General features: G+C 38.6%; 2 protein-coding genes across 8 annotated transcripts in view; one reads left to right on the top strand and one right to left on the bottom strand.

Moving 5' to 3' along the window:
• Positions 1 to 17553, top strand: part of TDO2 (tryptophan 2,3-dioxygenase) — a 39895-nt gene extending 22342 nt beyond the window's left edge. For 6 of the 7 annotated variants that reach the window (XM_064710793.1, XM_064710792.1, XM_064710791.1 and 3 more), the window contains 12 exons: positions 840 to 937; positions 6492 to 6597; positions 7699 to 7789; positions 8615 to 8685; positions 10531 to 10658; positions 12323 to 12509; positions 13266 to 13373; positions 14326 to 14437; positions 14562 to 14619; positions 15116 to 15195; positions 15763 to 15853; positions 16692 to 17494. In XM_064710793.1, the coding sequence (XP_064566863.1) occupies positions 903 to 937; positions 6492 to 6597; positions 7699 to 7789; positions 8615 to 8685; positions 10531 to 10658; positions 12323 to 12509; positions 13266 to 13373; positions 14326 to 14437; positions 14562 to 14619; positions 15116 to 15195; positions 15763 to 15853; positions 16692 to 16845 (1221 nt within the window). In that variant the 5' untranslated portion in view covers positions 840 to 902 and the 3' untranslated portion in view covers positions 16846 to 17494. Of the gene's footprint in view, positions 1 to 839; positions 938 to 5983; positions 6123 to 6491; positions 6598 to 7698; positions 7790 to 8614; positions 8686 to 10530; positions 10659 to 12322; positions 12510 to 13265; positions 13374 to 14325; positions 14438 to 14561; positions 14620 to 15115; positions 15196 to 15762; positions 15854 to 16691 lie in introns of those variants that run through there. The other variant, XM_064710789.1, reaches the window with a different exon arrangement.
• Positions 17551 to 26948, bottom strand: CTSO (cathepsin O). The gene is made up of 8 exons (XM_064710796.1): positions 26619 to 26948; positions 25933 to 26038; positions 24812 to 24945; positions 23604 to 23771; positions 22079 to 22200; positions 20745 to 20908; positions 20189 to 20281; positions 17551 to 18849 (listed from the first exon to the last, which is right to left on the bottom strand). Exons 1-8 carry the CDS (start codon positions 26751 to 26753, stop codon positions 18815 to 18817), a joined length of 957 nt encoding a protein of 318 aa, XP_064566866.1. The 5' UTR covers positions 26754 to 26948; the 3' UTR covers positions 17551 to 18814.
• Between the last annotated feature and the right edge of the window lie 320 nt (positions 26949 to 27268).

Below are 27268 nucleotides of genomic sequence, written 5' to 3'. Positions count from 1 at the left end.
TCCTTCCCTGGAGCAAGGGCTGAAAGTGGATTCAGCAATGGGGGCAGAAGGGGCTGCAGCAGGAGGTGCTCAAGGAGAGTTTGAGGACTCCTTGAGTCTCTCTCTGCATTGATGAGAAATCATGAGCTCTCATCATTGTTTTCTAATGATTAAAGATACTAGAATTTCCTTATTTTTTGTTTTCTTATGCCAGTGTTATCCTGACATAATTTAAACTGGTTACTCCTTTTCCCATCCTGTGGTGTATTGGAAGCTGCTTATTGCCCTTCCTTTCGATAGGAAAGTATTTCTCACTTTTCTATTTACAATCTTCTCTTAGTTATACTGGTCAATTCTTTCCATCTTTCTTAAGGGGCCATATTTTCTACATCAAACATTTTTTGTTCTTGCCATCCTCTTCTGAACCCTTTCCACATTGTCTTCATCTGTCTTGAAGAGTGGTGCCCAGGACATAATGTAATGGATAAATGGATTTCTGATGCTGGATAGAAGTGAGGGGTTCCATGCCATGTAGAAAGTTGTTATTTAAAAATTCCAGTATAAGATTTTCTCTAAAGAACTTCTTATTTGTAAGTTTGGTTATCATGGCTGAAGTTCAAAAGTACTGCTCTTTGCATCACAGAAGTTGCATGTTATTAATTTCAGTGCATTAAGGTAATTCTGAATTCCAGCTCCTATCTGCCAGCATGCTATTAGACTTTCCAGGCTGCTCTCATTTGTCAGTTCAAGAAGTGCACAACCTATTCCATCACCCCATCTGTTAATGATAATGCTGAATGGGATGAGATGAGCACGTTTTTGTCAACGTTTGTCCTAAACCAGCCCTTTGCACTTGCCAGGCAGCTGTGCTGTGGAGTAAACAGCAACACGAGCTGAGCCACGTGGAGGCAAGGGAGTAGCTTATGGCTCCAGGTTTGTGCTTCACTGGACCTCACAGGTAACCAGGACTGGGGTGTTCAGGAGGGGAAAAACAGCCCAAAGGATTGTATACTTTATATACTAAAGTACTGCACCCTGCAATGTGTGGCTGCAAGGCATTAGTAGGGGATAGGTTTGCCTTGGGACAACACTGCGGAATGTGTGCAAGATATGTTGTTTCTCCGAAGTTTACAGTTCTGGCTGGCACTGATCCATTTACATTGATGAAAGCAGAGAGTTTGGGCAATATAAGTGAAAGAACATTTTCTCCATACTTGGATAAAAATTATTAGTCAAAAATTATCAGCATGTGAAAGAAATGCTGCTGCGTTCTGCTGAGCCACAAATGAGAGATGGTGGGGGAAAGGTTGCACTGGGATGTGTGAAACATAAATGGAAGTTAAAAGTATTCTGGGAAGTGATGACACAGTTCTTTGTGTTTAAGAATTTGAACAAATGCGGTATTTAGAAAGAAAAAAATAATCTTTCCAGCACTATCTCCTCTCTTTGTTTGTAGTTTGCAAGACCTTGATCTCTGTTCCTCCCCCAGGTACAAATGTCTGATTGGATTATTAATATTGCATCAACTTTAAGCTTGTTTGTTTTAGCCTGGAGTCACCAAATTTTAGTTTTCTTAAAACCAACTGTTAATTTCAAGTGCTAGTTAGATAGTAAGTCCAGTTTGGAAAATCACAAAACACACAGAGGTCACATTTTGGTTCCAAGTTTATCTTCTGCTCTTCACCTTCCTTTCATGTGTCCTTATTCACATATCTCTTACTGTTGTTATTATTGGGTGAGGAAGTGGTTTTTGTTCAGTGCTAGCAGAGTAGCCAGCACAGGGAGCTTCTGGCTTAGGACACTAGGGGCTTCACCTCTACAATTTGAATAGCACTTTGTCAACCAGAACAGCAGTTGCTGCACTGCATTTCACTATTATAGTTGTATGTTTGTTATCAAAATTATTTCATCACTATAGTTTTATGAAATTAACAATGCAACATCTGTATGTAGAAAAGATATTTTCCTTCTGAGTACTTTTTCTCACAAAGGTCACAGCAGAATCTGCACAAATGCAGAACAGGGTGCCTGGGACTACAAAGGTATAGTGCACCTATTTCTCATTAGCCAGGAATAAGTACCAAACAAAAATTAAAATTACTTGATTATTTGTCAGGAAATTTGAAACTTGCACATGGAAATACTCCTTCACATGTGTACTTCAGTTATGGAATTCATTGCTGCAGGTTGTGGAGTCACAGAATCTGCAAAAAGGTTATTAAATGCAAGAACACAGAAATCTTATGAAGTCAGGAGCTATCAAAATTGGAAAATTACATGAATATTCTGGGGAAATAATTGCACTGTAAGCTTGCTTATAAGCTTGCTTTTTAGTTTGCTGGGGTTGGTTTTTTGTTTTGTTTTGGTTTTTTGCTGATGGTGTTTTGTTTTGTTTTTTAACGTTTGTTTCTTTTGTTCGAATAGCTCTCCCCAATCTTTTACTTTCTCTTTGAAACTTTTCAGCATGGCATGACCTACTTGGATCTTTGACTGACTGCAGGCATTGTTACATAGGTAGAAGCCATGTGTGCTGGGTAGCTCCTAGTCTGCATTTGTTGGACCAGAGTGCTGGGAAGCTTCAAGCGTCATTTGTTTGCAGTCAGAAGCTCTCTGAGCTCTTTCTTCAAGTTAGCAAACTCTAGACAAACAAATTGATTTGTGAGGATTTTGTAATCAGGATGAGAGTTTGAGCAGTAGAATGGGTGACACTGTCCAAACCACTTGTGTGTGTACTTTTTCTTCTCCTTAAGTGATTTCATGTAGGAAAACTTGAGATTTGGCTTGGGTGAACAGGTCACTTCCAATTCATTCTTTTTTTGGATTCATGACAGTGTGTAGAAGGACAGTCTTACTTACCTGTCCTCATCAGACCATAGTGTTTTAGACAGAGAGCCCCACAGTGAGAACATGCCGACTCCTGGCTCTGGCTGTATCCATAAATCATGCTGCAGGCCACCTCTGCCTTACATGGGACCTCCCTTGGCCAGGCTGGAGAGAGGCTCCCTTTTTGCCTGTGTGAATCACTGCTCTCAGTCCAAGTAAATTCAGTTTGTCCCTGCTCTGCAGCCCTACTGCAGCCAGTCCAGCCACCCCACATCTCCCTGGGAAGGGCAGGTAAATGGAAAGGGGCCAGGGTGAATTAAGATGCGTGCTTAACAATTCCCAGGCTTGGTCATGAAGGCTGTGGCAGTGCATTTGAAGGCCACAAAGAGCAGTTTTGGGAAGCTGTGGGGTTTTTTTGTTTGTTTGTTTGTTTTGTTTTTAGTTTTTTTTGGGGTTTTGTTTTGGGGGGGGGGTTCTGTTGTATGTAACTGTTTGTCTTGTATTCAGCCCAGTCACAAAACAGAACATTCTCACTGTCTGCTGAAGATGAGTCTCCTGTGATGAAAAGAAGGTTTTTTATCTGACTTTCACATGTTAGAAGTAAATTAACAAATAACTAAATAAAACCCAAGGGCACACACACTCTTTGTTTTCACAGCCTTGCTCAGTCATCTGCAGCATGAACAGCAAGTTATGCATGTGGCTAGATCTGCTTCTTTCTGGTTTTGAGTGTTCAACATGAAAAAGGGAAGTGAAGGTACATTTTGAGAAAAAAGCAATACCATAATTTAAAATTAAAGTTATGTTTTGCTTTTGGATACATTCACATTGAAGAGCTTTTTCATCAAGACTTGTTTAAGATTATGCTAGTAGGAGAGATGACCAAGTGGCTGTAAATCTCTGTCAGGATATAAAGGACACTCCAATAAAAATCAGGTCCCTACAGTGAGCCCCAAATTTGAGCAGCATGGCAGAAGCACATTTCTAAGGGTGTCTGCAGCCATGCCAGAGGTCAAGGCTCTGAGCTGATCCAAACCTGAGGGCTCTTGTAGGCTGTGCTGTCATCTACACTGCCAACAGACAGTTTCATAATCAGGTCATACAAGCCACTTAAATTATTTTACTACCAAGTTAGCTACATACTTTGAAGCCTTATCGAGAGGGCTTCAACCATTGTCTGAAAACCATTGTCTGTGGTTTTTTTTCAGGGGTTTTCAAGTCCTCATCAAGATATCTTTTTCCACTGATCTTGGAGAGTTTTAGATCTATTGTAGTTGCAATGGTTAGAGAGCTGAATTCAGCTAGCGTGAGATCAAATTTTCTTAAATGAATGGATGCAAATGTTATCCATAATATTACCCAGTTCTTTAGGAATTGATCAGTTTACAGCTTTGGGACCTCAGCTATGAGGTCCTTAAACAAGGAATTTGGCATGTTGGAAACACTGGAAAAAACTTTCTAAATTGCTCTTGTCTGGCTGATTTACTTGATTGACTGAAGGCCGTCTGTTGCTGAATTGGAAGGGGTGTTTGTATAGTTGTTGCTTAGACAATATCCCCAGCTAGATTTCAAGTGAGTTTGCTAACCCTGAGTGAATTAATGGTACTATTATTTCCCAAATAGGGAGTTAATGTTTTGTTAAGTAGAGAGTGTAAAAGGGCTCTGCTACTTCAAAGTCCTTTGCCTGCTGGGTAGGCAATGTAAAGGTTGCCTGTCAGAGATCATTGCACCGGAAGTTTATAATTCTCTGTATTTCACAGAAGAAAATAAAACTGCACAAGAAAACATACATTAACATATTTTGTGAGGTTAAAAGTTCAATATTTTCCAGCTGTCCTTATTTTTACTAGTTTCGCATTATTTCTTTCTTTGTGCCATGAGAAAAGATAAGAGTTTGATTTCATTATGCATGCTTAGTCTGGATGTTTCAGGCGAAGATATACAGGAATGACAAGATAAACCTTCTTTTTCTTTTGAGATATATGGATGTGCAAGATTTCCACATTTGTAAATCAAGCTGTTTGAGTGTAAATATGTGAAAAGTTGCTTTCAGCATTTGGTTTGTGATGTCCTCATTTCCATCTCTAGTTGTCTGCATTTGCTGAGCACATGTAGGTGTGTGTAAGGAGAGGATTATTTTCTTCTGTCATGTTTTATATCAGGAAGGAAGAACTCCTTGACTTTGCTTGGTAGTTGCTTCAGTGAAGTCCTACATTTCTTGTGGCTCAACTTTAATTTAAGCTGATTTGTGTAAAGCCTGAGAAATGACATCTGGCTGAACGGGGTATCTATCCCATCACCCACATCCTACATCTGCCTTTTTTTAATGAGAAAACTATTCTTAAGGGACTGGAACAGCTGAAACCACCACACAGACACCACTAAGCAGAGAGCAAATGATCCAGGGTCACAGAGGTCCTGTAGTTTTGTTTGCAGTGAAACTGTGCATTAACTTTTTTTTCAGAAAGGGCTGGCAGGCAGAAAAGAAGTGTATGCTAGTTACATGTTACTTCATTGTGTGTTAAGCTGATGACCAGATAGAATTGAGTAACATTTGTCAATAAATGAGACTGAAATTTTTGTGCAAGGAGATAAAATTAAGAAATAATTCTGAATTAAATACTTGGAAAACCAGCATGAGCGGTCCATTATGTTTTTAGTACTTCACTTAATCTGAGTACATTTTTTAAAAATTATATATATTACTTGAAATCTCTTTGAATAAGTGCTATTTAGTCTGTCATTCAGGTTTTTTCACTTCCGTCCCCACCCCCACCCCTCTTTTCTTTTTCCCTGTGTCTGATTTTTTAAACTTAATGGTATCCTTAATGGCTACAAAAGGCTGCAGGTTAAAAACCTACTCTAACAGTTCGTGGTTTTATTAAATATTGCCTTTTTATCACACACAGACCTCTCATTGATTTACACCTTACACACTGCACCATACAAATGCATCCAAAGAAGCAACTGGTGGAACCCTTGCAGTAAAAAGCACAAAAAGCTTGTGCCATTGGACAAAACAAGCATGTCATCCATTCATTTTATATCTGGCAGGGAAAAACACAGTCCTGGAGAGCCAACAACACATGAACTTCCTGACCTTTGTGCTGTGATGGTTTCTGCCATCATTGAATAGTGGGGATGGGCTGAGGGCTAAGGAGGGGAATTTGGGGGTTGGCCTTGGCAGTGAGATAAGGCTACATAAAAGGGAGCTGCAGCAGGTTTGGGAACACTATCAGGGTGTTTTCCCCCGTGTGCAGCTCAGCGAGTTTGGATCCTGAAACCATGAGCCAGTGCCCCTTTGCGGGGAAGAATTACCTGTGAGTCCTTCCTCTTTCTGTTTTACTCTATAAATTCCATTCAAATGATAAGGTGTTAGTGCAAAATATGAAATCTCAGAGAGGAATTACTTATTATCAGCAAATAGACAGCTGTAGCTGTAGCTATCATTTAGCTGTTGCTAAATAAGTAGAGATCATACAAGGACTTGTCTGAGCACTTGCTATTTTATGTGAGGTTACCAGCTGTTACTGTGACAAGAGGAACTTCAGTTTTTATCAAGAGCCTGCTTTACTGGTTCTGTTTATCAAAATAAAGCATTGACTGAATTGTAGATGTTAGTAAAAAAGCAGGTATATTCATAATTCTTTAATGAAGCAACTTACATATTTACTTCATTTTCTTCTTAGATTTAATTTTAGCAAGCTATCTTTGGAAGATGAAAATAACGACAAATCTCAAGAAGGCATAAATAAAGCCAGCAAAGGTGGGCTTATCTATGGAGAATACCTACAAGTAAGTTAAATGAGTTCATGTGTGCTGTGCTGGTTGTTCTTGAGGCAGCGCCTGTGACTGACACTGCTCCCAGCAGTCAGTCACTGACTGAGACACGTCTCCAGGTGTAGCAGGCACAGGTGCCCATCTCACCTGGACCTCAAGGTGGGCTCTCAAACTGCAAGGAATATGGATATTTTGTGGCGGTTGGTAGGGAATTATCCATGTTGGCAAACTGTAAAGTGACACACCACTAAAAGGTTTCTTTGGTCAGCAATTTCTGCACGTCAGCAGGATCTGCGCAATGTCCTTGAACATCCACAACACTTGGCTGGAAAAATCTATTTCAGGGGTAGGGTAAATCTAGGGGGTAGGATGATGACTAGGGGAGAACACAAAAGAAACTCCCACCCAAAAAATCCTTTTCTGCAAAAGCTAGAAGTAATTAAGAAATAAGTACAAATAAAGTACCATAGATAGTAAAAGAATCAAGAAGTTCTTTTGGGTTTTTATTTTTTAGACAGCGTGAACTGAAGGGAATTACTCTTCTTTTGAACTAAAGTAAGAGTATGTTAACTTTGATTTGTTGACATACTCTTTAGAATTTTGCAAAGATTAATTTGAAAGCAGCTATGATTAGATTGTAAATTTGACTAAGAAAAACATTTAATAATGTCAGAACTTAAGTAATTATTACTGCCTCAACTCAGAACTCTTATGCAGATGTTGTTGCATGATTACTAAGAATTTTACTATAGGAACTCTGTTTTCATGGGACAAGACGGTATAGATCTAAAATCTGGAAAACATGCTGGATATTTTGTTTTCTCTATTTTTTAAACTATGCATACATATATTTATGTAATTAAAATTACCCTTTAAATTATTGTCAAAACTTTATTACTTGAGGTACCTAAATGTTCCATTTCAGGCAAGATTTTTTCTAATTAAAAAGTAAAAGTCATACCTGAGACAATTTAATCAAATTTCTCATACAACCTAGAGCGTGAGGTCTGTATATGTATTTTTAAAAATATTGTTCTTAAAAATTAGCTGTATGCAGTAACACTACCATTACTGATAGCAGAGCTTTACAGAACAGTTCTTACCTTTATTTTTAAGCTGAACAAAATATTGAATGCTCAAGAACTTGAGAGTGAGAAGAAAGGGAAAAAAATCCATGATGAGCATCTTTTCATTGTGACACATCAAGGTAAGTGGAGGGGTGCAGTGTTGGTTTACTTAGCCAATATTTTTGCCACAGAGAGTTAATTGGTGCTGACACATGCAATGAACCTTTTTCTTTTCATTTCAGACACTGGCACAGCAATATATCTGTGTTTTATCTGTTTTTATATGTGCATGTATTCATATACAAATTCTAAGGCAGTAATCAACTCTTTGCTTGTGAAGCCATAAGTATAACCTTTGGATTTGGTAAACCAAGATATGGATGGTTCTGTTTTTACAGAAATTAAGGTGGTGAAAACCTTGGGGTCATCCAAGCAACAGGCTGCTATGCAAGTTATTGTAGGCAAATTTTGGGTGTTGCCTTGTGCCTTCTCTGAAATTCCAGTTTTAGCCATCTAGAATCTGTCTAGAAATCAGCACACCAGTTAGGTACTCCCTAATGCTCACATCTTCCTTTTTTTCAGACCCTGGCATGATGATATTTTCTGTTACTGACAGAAAACATGTAGTTTGTAAGCAGGTGTTGAGTTAGATTCTATTGAAGTATCAGATCTGGATTTTCTCTTTCCTCTTTTTGTAATGAGCAATCTGTAGATGAAATGTCTGATGTGTAAAACATATTTTAAAAAACTTTGTCAGTATTCTCGACTATAGATTATTTTGCCTAATGCTTCAGGTAAAGGACAGAGTACTGAAACAAGTAATAAATTTATGTGTATCTTCTTTTGCACTGGCTGTGTCAATGTAGGCTACTAATTTCAAATCAACATGTAAAAATTTTTTTTCCTGGTGATAAGAAGAAAAAGTAACCTTGAAGTTGATGCTAACACTGTCTTTCTTGTTGTAGCATATGAACTTTGGTTTAAGCAGATTTTGTGGGAAATGGACTCTGTGCGAGTGATCTTTCAAAATGGTCATGTAAGTTAAAATAAATATGAATTTTGGGAAAATTCAGCCCTGATTTTCTCTTGCTTCCTGCCTCTCAGTCTGATATACTTAGGTTTACTAAAGCAGCATATGCTCCTTTTAGAAACAGCATCAAAAGACCAAATGAAATTTGGCTGAGTGGCTCTTGTATCCCGATAGTACAGATTTTTGGTCAGCAAAATTTTACTTCCTCCTGAAGTATGCCTTTTGTGTAGATCACCTTCCAGGGCCAATTTCATTGGCCAAAACGCTCTCATACTCTCTTGCTAGTGCTTGGTAACTGTAGAAACTTAGGTTGGAAATATCTACTGCAGAAAAGGCAGGCTCAGAGGCAAAACTAAAAAGCAGAAGGCTTACAGGTATTTTTAGGTTGAAAAGTAATTTCTGCCTTTGTTCAGTTTATGAAGTTTACATACTGTCTCCTTCCATGCAATATCTGCTGTGAGGAGAACTCATTTTTGTGACTGTGTAATAGTAAATCCAACAGAGAAGCAATAATCCAAAGCAGTGTAATACTGTGCAAGAATTTCTGAAAATTACAAATATAAGCAACTCTTCACATTTGTCCAAAGCTAAGAAAACATTATAACAGTGGGTAAGAAAGGAAAACTCTTGAATTGATACTACATCCACAGAAAAATCTGACAGCATGCAGTTTGAGAAATACCTTGAGTATGTCTTTAGCATGTGTCTTAGCAGAAGATTTGAAACTAGACCAGATTGAAAGAAGGAATTTTCTTTTCAAGGTCCAATGAAAATGTTCTCTGTTGTCCACTATATTCCTAATTTCATTGGTGTTTTAGTTTAATATTTTATCAAATTGTAACTTACCATAACCAGTTCTTAAGAAGAATATTTTTTTTTGAAAAATGAAGCCTTACTTGTGATCAGAAATTGAAATGTCAATGTTAAGGTCAAATACACAGCCAAGCAATTAGGGAAATAAATATCATCTGCCATTTTTTGTAGTTTGATATTTCCTGGTTGCATGCCCAGATTTCAGAGAGAAGTTTAATCCCGTTGAAACTGAACAGAATTTTAGCAGACTACTCTGCAGGCAGAGTGTTTAATTTAGTGAAAAAAAGAACTTCTGTGCTTTCCATTTAATATTATCTATTTCCCACCAGATGGAGTCTTTTCTCTTCTTCTCTGCTTGCTAATGCACATTTCTGATGAACATGTTTTAGATGTGCTCTCCTGATGTAGCTTTCAGATTATTTAGCTTCTCAAGTTCTAAGTAATTTCTTTAACTGCCTTATGGCTTGCAGAATGGAGCAAAAATAGAAATTATTCTAGAAGTAATTATAACAGAAAGTATATAATTTTCATATATAGAATATTAAGTTACAATATTATTATAAAAATAAATTATTACAATAATATAATAATTATATATTCTATTACATTATTATATATTATATAATATATATAATTACATTTTATATAATTATATATTATATATTATAAATAATATAATAATTATAATTTCCAATATTGCAGATATTTGAAATTATAATTTATTTTTATAATTTAATTTCTTTGACTTCTATTTTAGTCAAAAGCATAGAAAAGAAAAATAAAGAAAACCCTGTATGATAGGCCTACCTATAATGTAGCATCAGTCAGAAAAAAATAGATTTCAATCTTTGAAACTTAGTTTCAGTTTTAAGTTAAAACCAGAATGCTCCGCTCCATATGAGATTCTGCCTCTATGTATTTCATATGGGAAGGACTTGGGAACTACAGTGATGTACAACAGTGAAAAGACATGAAACAGCTATGTAGGATGTAGACCAAACACCATTCTGGCTATGATCTTTATTTTTTTTTATACAGGTAAGAGATGAGAGAAACATGCTGAAGGTTATTACTCGAATGAACAGAATTTCACTGATTCTGAAATTACTTGTGGAACAGTTCTCAGTTTTGGAAACTATGACTGCATTAGACTTCTTTGATTTCAGGTAAAGACTTACTATTCCTCCACAGCAATCCAGGAGCTGGTAATTCCCACCCTTAGAACGGATTGTGAATTTTGCATGTGTGCTGGTGTCCGTCAGCAGGCTGAGAGCTCACCTTGGAGAGGCAAACATGACATTAAAGTGCAAGGGTCAGTTATGAAATTGACCATGACTGTGAGTCCAGCATGTTCTGGAAAGAAGTACAAGTGAATTGTTGACTCTTTTGTGCAGGGTGCTGCTGACTGGTTTCAGGGTCAAAAGTTAAAACAGCAGAAACAAGAGAAATAACTCACGGTTCTGATAGCAATTTAGTTGAAACTTGGCACTGCAGATTGAAGACTTGCTCCATGGCAAATCATAGAAGAGCCTGGGGGAGAGACATGCACTCTCTCTAGATTATCAAACAGGTATTTCAGCTGTCTTGGTTTGCATGGTGCTGCCTTGGGTCTGCAGTGCTGGAGGCTGAAGGAAGCATTGCTGCCCCTTGTCCTTTTCCCCAATAACTTCTGCTGCCCAGTAGCAGCTCAGTGCATTGCTGGGCTGGGTGGTTGTACCTCTTCTGCCTTCTGCTCAGGCTTTCTCTGGATCCTTTGGCTTATCTCACCTCTCACATTTCGTTCTGTTCCCTCTCTACATCTAGGCCCTATCACCACACTGCCACGTGTTACAGCTTCATCCATAGTCTCCCTTCCCTATTCTTCTCCTGCTTGTGTCACTTGTGCATATCTGCCTGCCTTGTGACCTCAGTACCATCCATCATCCCATTCACTTTTGTATTTTGGCAGCCTTTCCCTTCTATCTTTTAATGTTCCGTATTGAAAAGAGCAGGAAACTATGAATTTTCTTCACTTGTTTGAATTGAGCATTACCCTACAGCAGGGGAAATCCATGGGCTAATCATCCATTTTGATCCATACCTTCTTCAGCTTTTCAGCCACATACTCATTTGATAAGTAAACATAAGATTAAATCAATGATGTGTCACTGTCAAATCTTGTACTCACAATTCAAAATGCATTACAATTATCTAGCAATGTGGGATTTCAGGTTGCTTATATAAGTAATTGTTTTTCAGCATGGTCAGATGACTTAACTCTTAAGATTCCCATTAATGAATCCTTCAAAAAAAAACTCCACCAGAGTTCTTTTGAGCATTATTCTACTTTATAGAATAAGGCAATATACAATATTGCATATATATATTGCATGTATGGACTATTATACATAATAATATATAGGAATTACATTGTGTATCAAGACTATTTAAAATGGCATGTTGTTGCTGTGACAATTTTTGTAATAGCTTTTTGGGCTGCAGCTGCTTAGCCTATTTGGAAAGGAAATTCTATTCACTGACATTGCCTCCTATATATCACATGCACAAAGCTGCCCTTTTAAAGCACAAATTCACACGGTTTACGTTTGCACTACCTGTGTATGCACAAACAATACAGAACTAGAAAATGAGATTATAATTGCACTGTATTTGCATTAAAATTGCTTGGTTTTTTTTTTCCTTTTCCTAAGTGCAGTCATATAAAAAAGTCCTCAGATAGCTATTTGATATTCTTCAGATGTGAAATATGGGGGATTTTTAGAGAACAAGAAAAATCCACCATTGTAAAATAACACCCTGTATTTTTGTATCTTTTCTTCTTTTCCCAAAGGTACTACCTAAGCCCAGCCTCAGGGTTTCAGAGCCTGCAGTTTCGCTTGCTGGAGAACAAGATTGGAGTTCCCCAAAGCCTGAGAGTGCCTTATAACAGAAGGCATTACCGTGATAACTTCAAGGGACAGGATCATGAACTGCTGCTTCAATCAGAGCAAGAACCAACACTACTGCAACTTGTGGAGGTAACAATGTCTGTCTTGGACCTTGCCTCATTTTCCCTATCTCCCAAGAATGTCCTTCATTAGTGTCAGAGACAAATTCTCCTACCTTAAGAGAAACAAGCATGTTGGCAAATTCTCTGTCAATTGTGTTTTGGATTCTTGACAAATTTGGCATGAAAGAGAGTTAATTGTTAGTAAACCAACTGGTTTTTCACAGCATCTTGCTTTCATCTGAAAATTCTGGCTGTTAAACTGGTAAATAGCATTGTGGAAGTGTGGGATAAGAATGTAGATGCACTGTTTCACTTGCATTGCTTTTTGTGACTATAAGCCCTTTTGGGAGGAAAATTTTAAAAATAGTCCCACTGTTAGTGATGGCTGTTAGAGAGGTTAAAAACAATAGATGGCTCTGTCTTCCTTCTGAGACTTATCATTACTCTTCTCTTATACACATGTGGAATAAGGTTTGTTTTTCTGTAGTTTGCTTTAAAGATGAATATGAGACAGCTTCTGTCTTCCAACATTGTCCATGCAACCTGGAACCTGAGGGGGCTGGTATGGCACCATTATGGTATGGCAGGTGTAAATCATCCACATGGACATGCTGAATTTAGCACTAAGCACTTCTGCAGGATACTGTAGAAGTGCTTATTGCTAAACCAGAATTGTAGCAGTAGAATTTATGTTGCTATAACTTGTAATTCTAGGATAATGCAGTTGCATTGCTATTGTTTGAATATATTATCATTACTACCACTACTGCTATTATTATTAAAGGCATGGCTGGAAAGAACTCCGGGACTTGACTCAGAAGAATTTGACTTCTGGGGACAATTTGAAGAGAATGTTTTAAAAGGCCTAGAAGAGGAATTTGCCTTGATACAGGTATATAGTTTACTCTTGAACTAACAATAGGCAAAGACATCTGGCAAAATGATATTGTGACATAAATTTAACTTTTGGCTTATTCAAAGTTTCTCACTCACTTCACTTAATCCTCATCAGTCTTTTTCTGCAAGAAGCAGAAAAAAAATGCAAATTCTTCAGGAAATAGGAATATTTTTTAATTTGATGTCTAAGATGATTTAAAGCATGAGGTACATGGATGATCAGGATTGCAAAAGGGATGGATTAGTATCAATGGAAGGGCTGAATTTGATTTTACTGAAACTACAACTTCACCATTAATTAGTACTTGCATCTACAATATAAAGTGAATATGAAGTTTGGGCTCCTGAGCTGTGGATATGGAATGTCCCATTAAGAGCCCATTTCTGTTTAACTGTATATGGCAATTTGCTGCTATGTGATCATTTGAATTGCAATGGCAAATAAGCATCAGAAAATCCCTGATGATTTCAAGACCTGCAGCTTTAAATAACATTTTTTAATATTTTCATTTTTAATGAAAAAAAATTTATCAACTTCCTGAGAATATCTGTTTGTCTTTCTAACTTATCTAAACTTTTTATTTACAATTTTCTTGGCCCCTGCTCTGTAGAGATGTAACTTTTTCGCCTTGAAAACAAATAAATCAGACTTCAAACAAATTATGATTAACTTTTAAAGGCCTCTAGACCAAAAAGTGCAATAAATTGCCAGTTTGTTTGAATATTCATTTATCTGGGTTGTGTTGGAATCTATTTAATTGTACATTTCTTGGTAATTGCACTTTTCAAAGGACAGTGACTCATGTATCTTATTTGAAAATACAGTTCTTACATCTAAGATTCAAACTTCAGAGTATTTATTTAAATAAAAATTGCAAAATGAGTCATTCAAGTGCTTAATTTTCCCTGTTGAATTCTAAAGCTTGTCTTTGTTTTAAATACCAAAGGCCAAAGCAGAATCAGAAGAAAAAGATGACTTACTGTCTGAATTTCAAAAGCAGAGAGACATATTACTTTCATTGTTTGATGAAAAACGCCATGAACATCTGCTCAGTAAAGGTAGATTTTATTACCATATGTGAATATGTACTTTGTATGTTTTACACGTTATTTATAAATGCTTGTTGTAGCATTGAAGTTGCAGGAGAATGAGCAGCCAACTGAGGACACTTGTATTTTGCAGGGGAGAGGCGACTGTCCTACAAAGCACTGAAGGGGGCCTTGATGATCTACTTCTACAGGTGATGTTGTGTCTTTGATGGTGACTGGCAGGAGGAGAGGGGAAGGTTAAGAACAGCAGCACAGGCTTAGTTAGGCTGGAATGGGCTGTGGGAAGGAATCTATTTCAGCCCTCCACAGGAACACTGATTAGTCAGATGCAGCTCAAAGGTCAGACCAGGCTGCTCAGGGCCATGTCCTGATGAGTTCTGAATATCTTCAAGGATGGGAGGTTGCACATCCCCTCTGGGCAGCTTGACCAGGTGCTGCTTCTCAGATTGTAACTAGTAAATGCCTTGTTCTACCTGTCCTAAAAAGATCTGGAGTCCATTTCCAAGTTCAAAAATAAAGGGGCAGATGAAGACATACACAGCAGAAGCTTTTGTTAAAATATCTGGTGATATTCCAGTACCAATTTAGGAAAAGCAAGCTTTAAGTCACTAAGCACTGGTGAAATGCAACTTTGAAAAATAAAGCTTATGCTGAGAGGTCTCACTGTCCTCTCTTTCATTTTCCAAGGGAAGAGCCTCGTTTCCAGGTTCCATTTCAGCTTCTTACCTCCCTTATGGATCTCGATGTGCTCATGACTAAATGGAGATGTAAGTCTGACTTTTTTGACTGTGACACTCCCTCTTCTAGATGCAAATAAATTGTCCTGTCTCTGAGTTACACCTAGTCTTAGAATTGAGCTTTGGAGTTCATGCATTAGGAATGACTCTTTTTGTTTGTACTTCAGCCAAGAGGGAAGATAAAGAGATGCTTCTGTGATCATTAGGTACATAGGTATAGCTATCACTTCTCTGACCTGCTTTAAGTGTACTATCTTATCTAGGGACAAGTATCTATTTTTCAATGTATCCCAAAAAGTCACAACATCATGTCTTTATATGCAAACATTCCTTCTGCCTCCTTCCATATCTATACATAAGTGAATGTGTAATTCTGTATTCACAGAGCATAGTAATGTGTAATAGTTAGTGTGTTCATTCTGAATTAACAATAATTTTATATAATTGACTTAAGAATGGCAGAATTAACTCCTGCATTGCTGAACACCTAAGAGTTCTGTATCCCTGTAAAGATCTCTGAATGACCTTCAATAAATGTGACCCTGTATTTTATTTAAATACTGAACATGTGCTATTTTCTCCTGTTGTATCATTTAGATAACCATGTCTGCCTGGTGCACAGAATGATTGGTGGCAAGGCTGGCACTGGAGGCTCATCAGGCTACCACTACTTGCGTTCCACAGTGAGGTACAAATAACGTGCTTCCCCTGCACCTGCAACAATGCAGCTCATAAACACTCTAATGCTGGGAGACATAATTCAGATGGCTCACTGGAGGCCAGAGGGCTGCTGACTCTCTTCTGGGACTCCAGCACATCTCCCCTTGGTTGTTGTACATTTATTTATCAGTGATATATAAATTCCAAGCCTTCTAAGGCAAAAAATTCCCTTTTGATCACTCATGCCATCGGTAATTCTCAAAGTGTTACAGTGATAGCAATAATATGAACCCTGCATTGTTCAGCTGGTGTGCCAGCTAGCCCAAGTTAAGGAGGTGACACAGGCTGGAAGTGAGCCCCAGCTACTGTATGACAGTTTCTTTATTCCCTAGCATGACCTCTAATTGCACAACCTCCTTAAAAGAGGATCTTCTTTGAGGTTTGCTCTCAAAGAGCTGTGAACCACCATGTAGAGCTGTGAGCAACTGCTATCACAACCAATGGAACAGAGGGCAGAGCAGAAAGCAGATGTTAGACTGATGTTGAAGATTGAATGCCCATGGTCCTTCTTAGAAAGCTCTCCCACTCCACCTTAATGCCAGGTTAACATTATTGTTCCTAGATAAATTCTGCTAGAGATCACACCCTATGGACTCTGCATTTTCAGAAGAAAGATGTTGCTATAGATCCCTATTAAGCCTAATCTTCTATGCCCTAGGAAGTCAGGACTGGATTCTTGCTCTGCAATATTCTGGAGGGTTGGTGCAAGGAATCTTGTTATTTGCATGAGAAGGAATGATTACTGAGGATATAGAAATTATGGCCTTCTATGCTGATGGAAGTATTGTTCTAATTGTCTTTTTCAGTGACAGATACAAGGTGTTTGTGGATTTGTTCAATCTTTCAACATTTCTAGTGCCAAGACACTGGATACCAAAGATGAACCCAAGCATTCATAAATTCCTTTACACAGCAGAATACTGTGACAGCTCCTACTTCAGCAGTGATGACTCTGACTAACCTGCCTTTCTAGGATGTTGCTGTAAACAACCTCCTGACTTTCACCTTCAGTGGTGCTCCCAGCCATTCCCACCAAGATTGCGGGTGTGTAAATATGTATTTATGTATGACAGCTTTGTGAATAGTACAATTGTCCTGTGGAAGAAATTAATTGCTTGTAGAAAAAATAAATCTGTATTGAGATAGCCTGTGTTAAGAGTAAAATGATACCCCAATTCAACTCAGGGCAAATTTAACTCTTGGCTGGCTTTTTAAAGCCTGCACCTAGAGAAAGGGAGAAAAGTACATGCAGTTATTATGATCATGACTTATTTGTACATATTTTTGTATTTGCTTGTTTGCCTAATGGCTGCCGCTAATTTATGACTACTTAAGGATATAATCAATCTCATCACCTTCAGAAGAATATTCATTTCTGAGCTCTGGTGCAATTTCAAAAGGACTTTTGAGTTAAAAAGTTTCCAAAGCTAGATTCAAAAAAGTAAGTCTTGAATCTACAGAAACCAAACCATCCCGAACTTATAATATATCAAGGATCATGCTGCTATCTCTTTACATGTGAATGTAAATCCCTTACACAGAAATACTGTTAAAAATAGCAGATATAAGAACTTACTTTGCATTCCAAATAAAGCAGTATTAAAGCTCATCTTTTGTTAAGTCTCCTTTTAAAGCAAACTATAAAGTTCAAACAAGAGTATGACAGGCATTTAAAGTGATTTTTATTCAAAGTGGTATACAATAAAAGGCAACTTTGGCTATAGAATACTGATAAAGCACTGCCATCTTATAAAATGGACTTTTGTCTTTTTAAGTGCTCCCTTTGGAAAGACACAAACACTGTAGGCTGGAATTTCTGCTAAGTTCCCTCTACCACAGTACTTCAGGTACTTACACCTGTCAGTAGCACCTCAAAAACACTGGAGGCACATCTGTGTTTCATATTGCTGTGACTACATTACTGCTATCTGTGCCCATTAGAGACTTTGTTTTCCAGTTATGAAAGAGTGTTATCTTTGTTTGTAAGCCACTCAGGGAAGGCCAGACTACACAACACTCAAGAGTACAGAAGACTTCACATTTTTTAAAACCGAAGTTTTCAGCCAAGTAAATTCAGTAAGTAGCAAAACCTGAAGTAAAGAAACATCACACTTGGTCTTCTTTCATTTAAAATATTAGCAATTAGAAGGAATAAACCAGCATCACTTAACAATATACAATTATAAACATTTGTTGCACTTGTCATAAAAGTTATAAAAAAGTAATCTAAAAACATGGTACAATAATTGAGTGCAAAAAATTACAGAATTGCTTTAATACTTTTCATGGTAGGCCTTCTTAAAAGATACAGGTAAAGCATTTGAAGTGAAAAATTCAGAGCATTTTAGAATTACATGTTTCATTGTGAGTTCTAGTTACATTTGCCCACAGCTGCAGTTTCACAGCTCAGCAAAGCTGGAACACCTTTTTATTACCAGCAAGTTGCACGTCTGAATTCAATTAATAAGGGAAATTTAACACTCACTCTATTGGATATATTCTGTAATTGCTGACTTTCTAAACTGTTACTCATGATTCTTCTTATACTCAAATGATTTCAAATATACTCTTATAGTATTGATTTTTTGATTCAAATTCCTTCTTATTTGTCATCATTTCTTTCCTTTTAAGATTTTTCTATGGAGTAGTATTCAACACCTGGATAAAGCTTCCATTTGAGGCTTCAGTCCATCTTTGTAGCTTCTCTTTGTGCACTCTGCAAATCAGTCTTCTTAATCCATGAGAAATTTGGCATTCAACACAAATTCAAAATAAAAACATTTTTAAAAACTTCAGCTAGGAGTTGCAGGAATTGCCCTTACAGCTATTCTTATATTTGAAAATGGCTTTTTGAATTCCACCTTCATATACAGTGTCTGTCATCATGATACTTGTGGTCTTTGACCAGTTGTAGAGGCTCACAGGGATGTCAAACAAATACTGCTGAGACTGTATCTGCAATACCTAGAAATGACATAAAATTTGGTTTTAATAAATACTGAGGTGGAGACTTCCCAAAAGTCATGTTCATATAATGCCCTCTCCCCTCCAAGCCAGAACAGTAGAAATCCAGGGAATCATCTGCAACCCTTTTTTTCTTCGTCTCCTGGCACTGTGTATAATTGAAACCTAATCTCCTCCTTCCTCTGCTTTTATGGTTCAAAATTTTATATCCTGGTGGCTTCAGAGCACCTCTAAATCAGAAGACAACATCTCTGTGGGAAAAGGAGGAACTACTGTCTTTGCTGGATTGTTCTTGTGTGGTACACTACAGAAAATGTGAAAGATCCTGCTTTTTGCAAATAACACATCTGTTCTCCCTGCCATGTCTATAATTGATTTGCTGTATCACTACTTCTAAATTTCTCTTTCCAAACTATTTATACAACAACAGTAAGAACAAAGATTCAGTAACATGAGAAAGCTATGATTGGATACATTGCTCTGATCTTTACTAAGTGCAGGCAAACTGAATATTGTCTATTCTTTATGTGTAGAAGATTTAGGTAATCCAACACCTCCTGCAATGATTGAGAGCTACTGTGAAACACACATGGAAGGGAAAGCCAATGGGTTACTCTAACACATAAAATTACCACAGATACACAACACTTCTTATCTAGTGGAACCATCCCACCAATTTGGCTCAGCAATCTGATGATAAACCAGAGCTTGACTTGCCTTACCTCCATGTCCAGCAGAAACTGGGTATTTAATGCTACAGGAATCCCTCAAATACAAAGAAAAAATTCATGCAAACAACAATGGGGCAGGAGATCGAACTAGCACTGAAAGGATATATCTCTGTCCTACAAGAAAAGCCACAAGCAGGGTACACAATTCCCAGGTAGATCAGTTTTTCATATTTGTTTGTTAAACTGAGCCCAGAGATACTGGCACCCACCAGACAAGGACAGCAGCTGTTTTACCTACAGGGACTACAGCGATGGCACTCACCTACAAGGATCACACATGACTGGATATTTTACAGTGCCATTACCTCTTCATGGTAAGGGACAAGAGTACTTTGACTATTTGTTTTATCTTATACAGCTTTGCCTTTACATGGTCCTTTTCAATCATTCAACTACATGCCTTGGTTGAACTAGCAACCACTTCATTTATTTTTCCATCTGGACTCATTTAACCTCTTTTAAAGCATAGCAATGATTGTACTGCCTCTCTGAGGATCCCATTATATTTTTATTATATATATTATATTAGGGTGATAATTAATTTTTATAGCTATTGGAAAATATATCCCAGCCCATGGCCTTTAGCACTTACTTTTTGCCAGACTTACCACAGACATTGCCGCCCATCTTAACACGAACGTAGCCATCTATTCCCCACGTTGGCCCCCAAGAGTTCTGTACAATCCAGTAAGGAATGCTACCTGGAAGAGACATTTCATGAACAAGAGACAACATGAGAGTTGGGAAGTTTTAGCCTCCTAACACGCCACAGAGTTAATTAGCATTTCAGAATCTCACAGCTTCTGATGGATGGATGATACAGGCCAGTGAAACCTACTGCTGTTCACATAGATAACAGAGCTAATATTCTGGTATGGGAAGACTGGATATGGGCTCTTCTAGCATAAAGACACATACAGCCATGGTCTTGGCTTTACAAGGATAAAGTCCTACAGAACTGAAAAAGAAATGACAAAAAGAGTTTTTCTTCTGGCTGATGTGAAGATGATGTGATCATCACAGAACTTCCAGGACTGAAGTGACATCAAACCCAAGAGCTTCCAACAGAAAACCGACTTCTGGATTTTAAGCACTTATCCCACAAAAGACAAGTTGCAAGTCAAAGAAACCTACTGTGCTGAAGTTCAGCTGGTGGAAACGCACCTGTTCTGTCAAAACCAGTGATAAGAACAGCATGGTTTGCTCTTCCACTGGAGCAGTGATATTGTATGATTCCACCGAGATAATCCTGCCAGCTAATGGCATCGACTGTCACTGCCAAAGGGCCCCAGCTGACAAGCACCCTCATCATTTCCTCCTCTTGACCACTGCAAAAGAAGTGAGTAAAAACACCAAGTTACTTAAGTTAGCACACTAAAGTGATTAGAGTGATTGTAATCCACTTGTTAAGAATAGTTTAAAAGTCAAATAATTAAACTCTTTCCTCCAAGTTCTACATATCACACACCAGTAATTATATATTTCATATACTACAACACAGTGATACAAATACAGGACACACAAACTATGGGATGGGTGTAGATCCAAACACATAACACTATTAAATAGCAGAAGGTTTCTAGGTCAAGCCAGTGGCAGTGGAGAGCACTTCATACTTTTTGTACATCACTCTTCTCAATCAAAACAAGGTTTGAACAAACCATTAGTCTGTATTAGAATTTCCCATTGCTTTTTAAACCTACAGAAGTACTTCTTTACCTAATAATACACTAAAGTATGTGTCTCAAACATATCAAAACACAGGACATTTCCACTATCAGACATTTATCATTAGCACGCTCACACAGTTGTATTTATCTGGAGCAGGAAATTTTCATCACTAAAAATATGTTCATTAGCTAAATTTGGCAAATACAGACTGGCAAAGACATGACTGGTTTTGGTTACTTATAGCTAGAAGTAACACAATTCCTAGTCAGAATAATACTTCTCGTCTTTATTCAGTAGTTGTACTATACTGATAAAAAATAGAAATGAAGTTTATTCACACAGAAACCTAAAAAGCTGAAGTTTTTACAGAGTTCATCTGGCAACACTTTCTAAAGTCATGGGCTGGAGAGGATGTGGGTAGATATGTAAATGCACAATTACTGAAGTAGTTGAATGCTTCCTATTTTTTTCAATAAATTCCACTTACTATTGGTAGGATTTACTGTTTCTGACAAAAGCAGCGTAATGTTCATACATTAAAAACTGTAACTGACTATGTTCCAGTTTATAGCCAATTTAAAAGACCCAATTTCAAGCCTTCTCATTTGAACAGGCTTAATGATGGCAGTGTTGAGTGGATTCATTGTGGCAAGCCTTAACTCTCAAAGATGTTATGCATTAATCCTTCTCCAGCACACAGCTACAGAACTGATGCAATCAACATCACATCCTTTGCCTGGTCAATGCACTGTTCACTCCACCTAACTCCATGACTGCTGTTCGCAGAAGGAAAAGGACAGTGAAAGAAAAGAATGAATAAAAGCTACCTGAAGTCATACGCAGCAAATCCTGTTATTGAAACTCCAAAATCTGAGCGCTCAAAATAATGGCACAGTCCTGTCTGGGCTTTGAAAGTGTACTCTGAATCTCTCACGAGTTTTACTTTGGTCTGCAAGAAGGTAATGGAGCAAGAAATTAATGCATTTGACTTTTCTTCTATGCACCTCAAAACATATGGAGAATGACCACATAACCCACTCAAAATTCAGTGTGTACTGGGCAAGATTAGAAGTAAGAATGTCACACTGTGAAATAACTATTTACTAGCTCTAGTTTCCTTGTTCACTGAGCTTCAGCAGGGATTCAGAAATCTTTAAATAAGAAACTAAATTTAAAAGGCATCTCTGGTTTAAACTATCCTCATAAGCAATTCTGTCAATTTCAAGACACAGATGTTCATTCATGAACTATTAATTCTCCTCAAATGACTTCCACATACAAAATTATATTCTCCTTGGGATGGTTAAAGAAGGAAAACATCCCAAAAAGTTATATAAAATACTGTAAAGTCCAATTCTGTTCTTAGCATGTAATTCTCATGCTAATACATGACATATGCATCAGCCTTTCATGCTTTTCATGTCTTCTGGAGTACAGCATATTTATGACAGTGACTTCTTCTGCCTAACTCATTTGTGGTTCCTCTGCAGCCAAGACGGAATGTTCTTTCAGAGGAATAAAAGGTGAGTATCCTCTGTTGTTCTTGATATTCAAACTTATACAAGTTATCTAGGCTGTTATTAGCCATGGGTATATTACTCTATAGGGGTAGAATTATGCTTTCTTAAAGTCTGAGGTTTTTTAATCCAAAAAAAGAAAGAACTCTTTTCATATTTTTGTAATTCAATCTGAGAGTGTATTTTTATTTTAAAGATATTAAAATGTTTCTGTGTACCCATGTTATTAACACACATTTTGAACTTTTAATGAAATGAAATATTTTAGCAACAATTGAAGTAGAAACTTTGAATGCATTTTCAATGTCCTGGTCTTCAAGGGAAACAAAGGTAAATGCAGTTCATTTTATTCTGAGGTTTTCCACATACACTTGTACATAATTTTACAGTGTTTGCAAGGGAAACTACTGAAATTTAAAGCAGAAAATGTCAGGATTCCTTCTTTTCCCCAGATGCTGGGGCTTTAAATCCACAAAATGCCATATGCATAGGTGGCTCTGTCTACACTGGTACTGTATGCCTGCAAATTAATTCAGGAACATTATTTTCAGCCCCTGTGGACTGATTTGTTACGTTCACGAGAACATATATAGACCATAAAATTTCAATCAAATTTGAATTCTGCTTGAACTAATTCTCTCCTGGTTCCAAACTACATAAATAAGCTTATATACATATACACAAGCACATATGTGTATGCATATATGTACACACATATATGACTAAAAAAACTCCATGCACATTTCACCTTCCCCATCAGTATTTTTCCAATAAATAGGAATGCTAATAGAGAAGCTGATGAAGCCTTTTGGGATATTTACAAAGAGTTTCAAACCTGGTTCAGCCAGCTCAAAGCGCTAACGGTGGATCCCCCGCCGCAGCCGTAGTTATTGTATGAGCAGTCAATAACTTGCTGCACACTGAGCTCTTCCAGGGTGTTTCTTTTAATTGCATAGGCAGACTCTATGCCACCCACCACGCTGAAAGCCCAGCAGCCTCCACACTGAGAGAGACAAAAGGGAAATGGCAGAGAAAGCAGAAGTCAGCTTTGGTTTCGAAGCCTGGTATGAAAAAAAGAGGCAAGAGTCTTCCAATGCTCTTCATTTAATACATCATCCTTGAATTCTGCTTTTAAGGCAATTAAAAAGAAATGTTATCATCAGTTTAAAATGCTGAACTGTTTCCCTCCCTATATTGCTCTCTGAATGCTAGAAATGCATTATGGGTGTTTTTTTAAAGACTCTTTCCTCATGAATTTTTGTTCTGATGATAGGTCTGAGGATGCTTTTACTGTGAGATATCTATTTTCCAAAAAAAAAGTGAAATCAGTTTTTAACCACATTAGTAAGTTTTTCTAGAATTTTGTACAAGCAGATTAGAGTTTAAGAAATGGTAAAGTGAAATTAAGCATAATAGAAAAAAATCTTAGACAATAACAATCTATACTGCAATTTCAGGCTCTTTGAACAGTGACATTTAAAATAAACAGCAGAATTTATTCTTCACAATGTGCTACATGAAGCATGGAAAGGAGACACTGGGGACTGAGCAGCTTGTTTCTTAACAGGGACCATAACCACTCTGGGATAAACTGTAATTGTGTGGGGTCTGGTCACTTTCCAATCATGAAAGCATCCTCTGAGGAATTCACTGGTAAGGATGTGGGTGTTGACCAGCCAAGAGGATTCAGTCATGGGAGGAAAACAACAGGAAAGGATCTACACCTCTCCAGGTGGGATGAGACCAAGTACTGAACTTGATTCCTTCAGAAAAATACAAAACACACATGATGCAAAATATTTGGAGATTCACTTAACTAGATCAAAAAGAATATTACAGTTTTTAAATGCACAACTCCTAAACCTCATTCTTTTAAGCCAATACTTCTCTACATAAAATGCTACATGACTTTGTGTCTGTTCAGCTGGCCACTCTTGTGCCAGTGCTGCAAGGAGCCTCCAGGCAGAGCTGGTCCCTGCAAAACCTTCCCTGTGCTCCACAGCCCACTGCTGAGAGCCAGGAAGGGAAAACACCAGGACTTACTGTCTGCTGATTTCTCACTTCTGCAATGACTTTCTTGTCCCTCCAGTCAAACTTCTTTGGCAGAGGCTTTTCCTTCCCCTTTGGCACTTTTATGTATCTGGGAAGTTTGTGAGGCATGCTTCTCAAGTAAATAGCTAAACACAGAATATAAACATATTTAAATCTATGAACAAAAAAAAAAATCCCCCTAACAACTACTTTACTAGAACTCAGAGGTAACTTTGATCTACAGTTGCAACCATGAGATTGTATCTCATTCTAAAATCCATAGAAAATTCATGTATTTTAGAACAATCATTATGTTCCAGAATGAATGTATTTCTACAGTTTCAGAAAGAACAGAAATACTCTCTGCAGGGAATGTGGGTCTGAAGTTGAACAATAACCATAACCACTCCATAAAAAAAATTTTTACTTGAAAATTTCCAAAACATTTTACTAACTTAAAAAATACTTTGTTTTAGTCATGTACAAGGTGAAAATAAGAGGAGAATAAAGTAAGAATTCTGAAACACCTTAAAGTTGCTGGGTTTTCACTAAAAAATATTGTTTAGTTATTTAAAATTAAAGCAAGATGTTAAATCCTCTGATGAATAGAAAATGTAACAACAGACATGAACAGCAAGAAGGGAAGTTTTATAGAGTTTTCCAGAAAAAAGAAAATCAAGTATATCATGTTGCTCGTGAAAGCTCCAGCTGTCATTATGCAGCCATGGACCTCCAAGCTTTGTTTGGACTGTGGTCAACTTTGTGCTGGGGTAGGGAATATGAACTTACTGCAGAACCTTCTGTATCTTCCTTTTTCAAAAAGGAAGAACTTTGTGTATCTTCCTTTCTTCTGTTGTAATTGAAGAAAGCTTTAAAGAGCAGCGAGAAGAAAGAAAGAAAACCAGAACTGCCTGAATACTAAAACGTATTCAGGCTGTGGGTAATTCAACCTTGCAAGACTACAGAACACAAAGAGGATTGTTGTGTCCTCCAGAAGTACTTACAGTTTGGTATCAGCCATTGTAAATTAGCTGACTATCAGCACAGGAAGAATCTGTAAGTGTGAAAAACACAAGGTTCTGGGAAAGAATTAAAAAATGACAGAAAAGGTACTAGAAAACCAGAAAACATACCTTTGAACTCTTCAGGAAACAGATGAGAAAACTGATTTATTCCATAGACAGCAGTTGTATTACCTTTTGATAATGAATTCAATAATCTAATTCTTTTGGCACTTTCCTGAAGGAATACAAAAAATAATTGTGGGCATTATTGAGTTGGCAGCAGGGACAAAACTGTAAGAGCAGAAAAAAAAAGGTCAGTAACAGTAAACATGAAATTGGATAACAAGAACTGTTAATCTCAAATTCATCCTGCATCCCTAGCAATAGGAAAGCCATTACGCTAATTTCAACTCCAACAGATACCAAAAAAGCATTTGTTAGGTGCAAAAAATTGACATGAAACAGACAAAACAGAACAAGTTGCGTCAAACTCATCTGATGTCCTTCTTTGACAGCACAACAAACCTTGTGGTTGAGAGATATGCAAAAGTGTCTCCAGATACGAGTTAACCCCATCACTTCACGAACCCAAAGAACAGCATAATGACACAGAGGCCTCCCCCGGCGGCCCGACGGTGACCCGCGGGAGTGGCACCGGGAGCGGCACCGGGGGCCGCGTTCGGGCCTGCGGGAGGGGCGCTCTGCCTGCCCCCGCCCCGGCCTGCCCCAGCCCCGCAGAGCCCGCCCCAGCCCCGCAGAGCCCGCATCAGCCCCGTAGCGCGGATGGTGAGGCCAGCGCGGGCTGGGACACCTACCCGCAGAGCAGCCGCCGCTGCTCCCCCTCGCTCCCGGCCGCCGCCATCCCGCAGCCGGGTGCCCGTGAGGGCGGCGCTGCCCGGCCGCAGCAGGCACAGCAGCAGCGCCAGCACCGCCATCGGCCGCCGCGCCATGGCGGGGCCGGCCCGGCCACGCACCCCGCCCGCGGGGCTGAGGTCCGACGGGTTCCGAGCGGGAAAGGGTCCGAGCCCGGTTTCCTTCCCAGCCCGCGGCCGGAGGCTGTCCCCGCTGCCGCTTCCCGCGGGGCCGGCGGGCGGGGCGGGCCCGGGCGGGGCATGGAGGAGCGCCCGCCCCGCACCGCCGGTCCCGCACCGCCGCTCGGGGCTGGGAGCGCTGCTGCGGATCCTTCTGCTGGCGGCTCGGGGGGATGGCGCCCATTCCGAGCTGTGCTCGAGAGCGCTCAGCAGCGCCTGGGCAGAGCCGTGCTTGCAGCCGTGTTTCCCATGTGGGAGATGGGCTGGCGCGCAGGGCTGCCAGGGAGGGGAGAAGGGATGCTGAGCGTTCAGGTATTTGCCAGGTTATAAAAACCTTCTCCGAGAGGCTGGTACCTGAGTCAGGTCCTGCTTGGTACCTGCAAGCTGGGCTGCCAGCAGGAGAGGGAAGCAGCAGCAATGCGGGATACAGGCTT

Source organism: Zonotrichia leucophrys, chromosome 4, assembly GCF_028769735.1.
Source record: "Zonotrichia leucophrys gambelii isolate GWCS_2022_RI chromosome 4, RI_Zleu_2.0, whole genome shotgun sequence".
In the NCBI taxonomy this organism is placed as follows: Eukaryota; Metazoa; Chordata; class Aves; order Passeriformes; family Passerellidae; genus Zonotrichia; species Zonotrichia leucophrys.
Note: the sequence above shows the minus strand (reverse complement) of the source record. Positions and strands in the feature narration are given on the sequence as shown.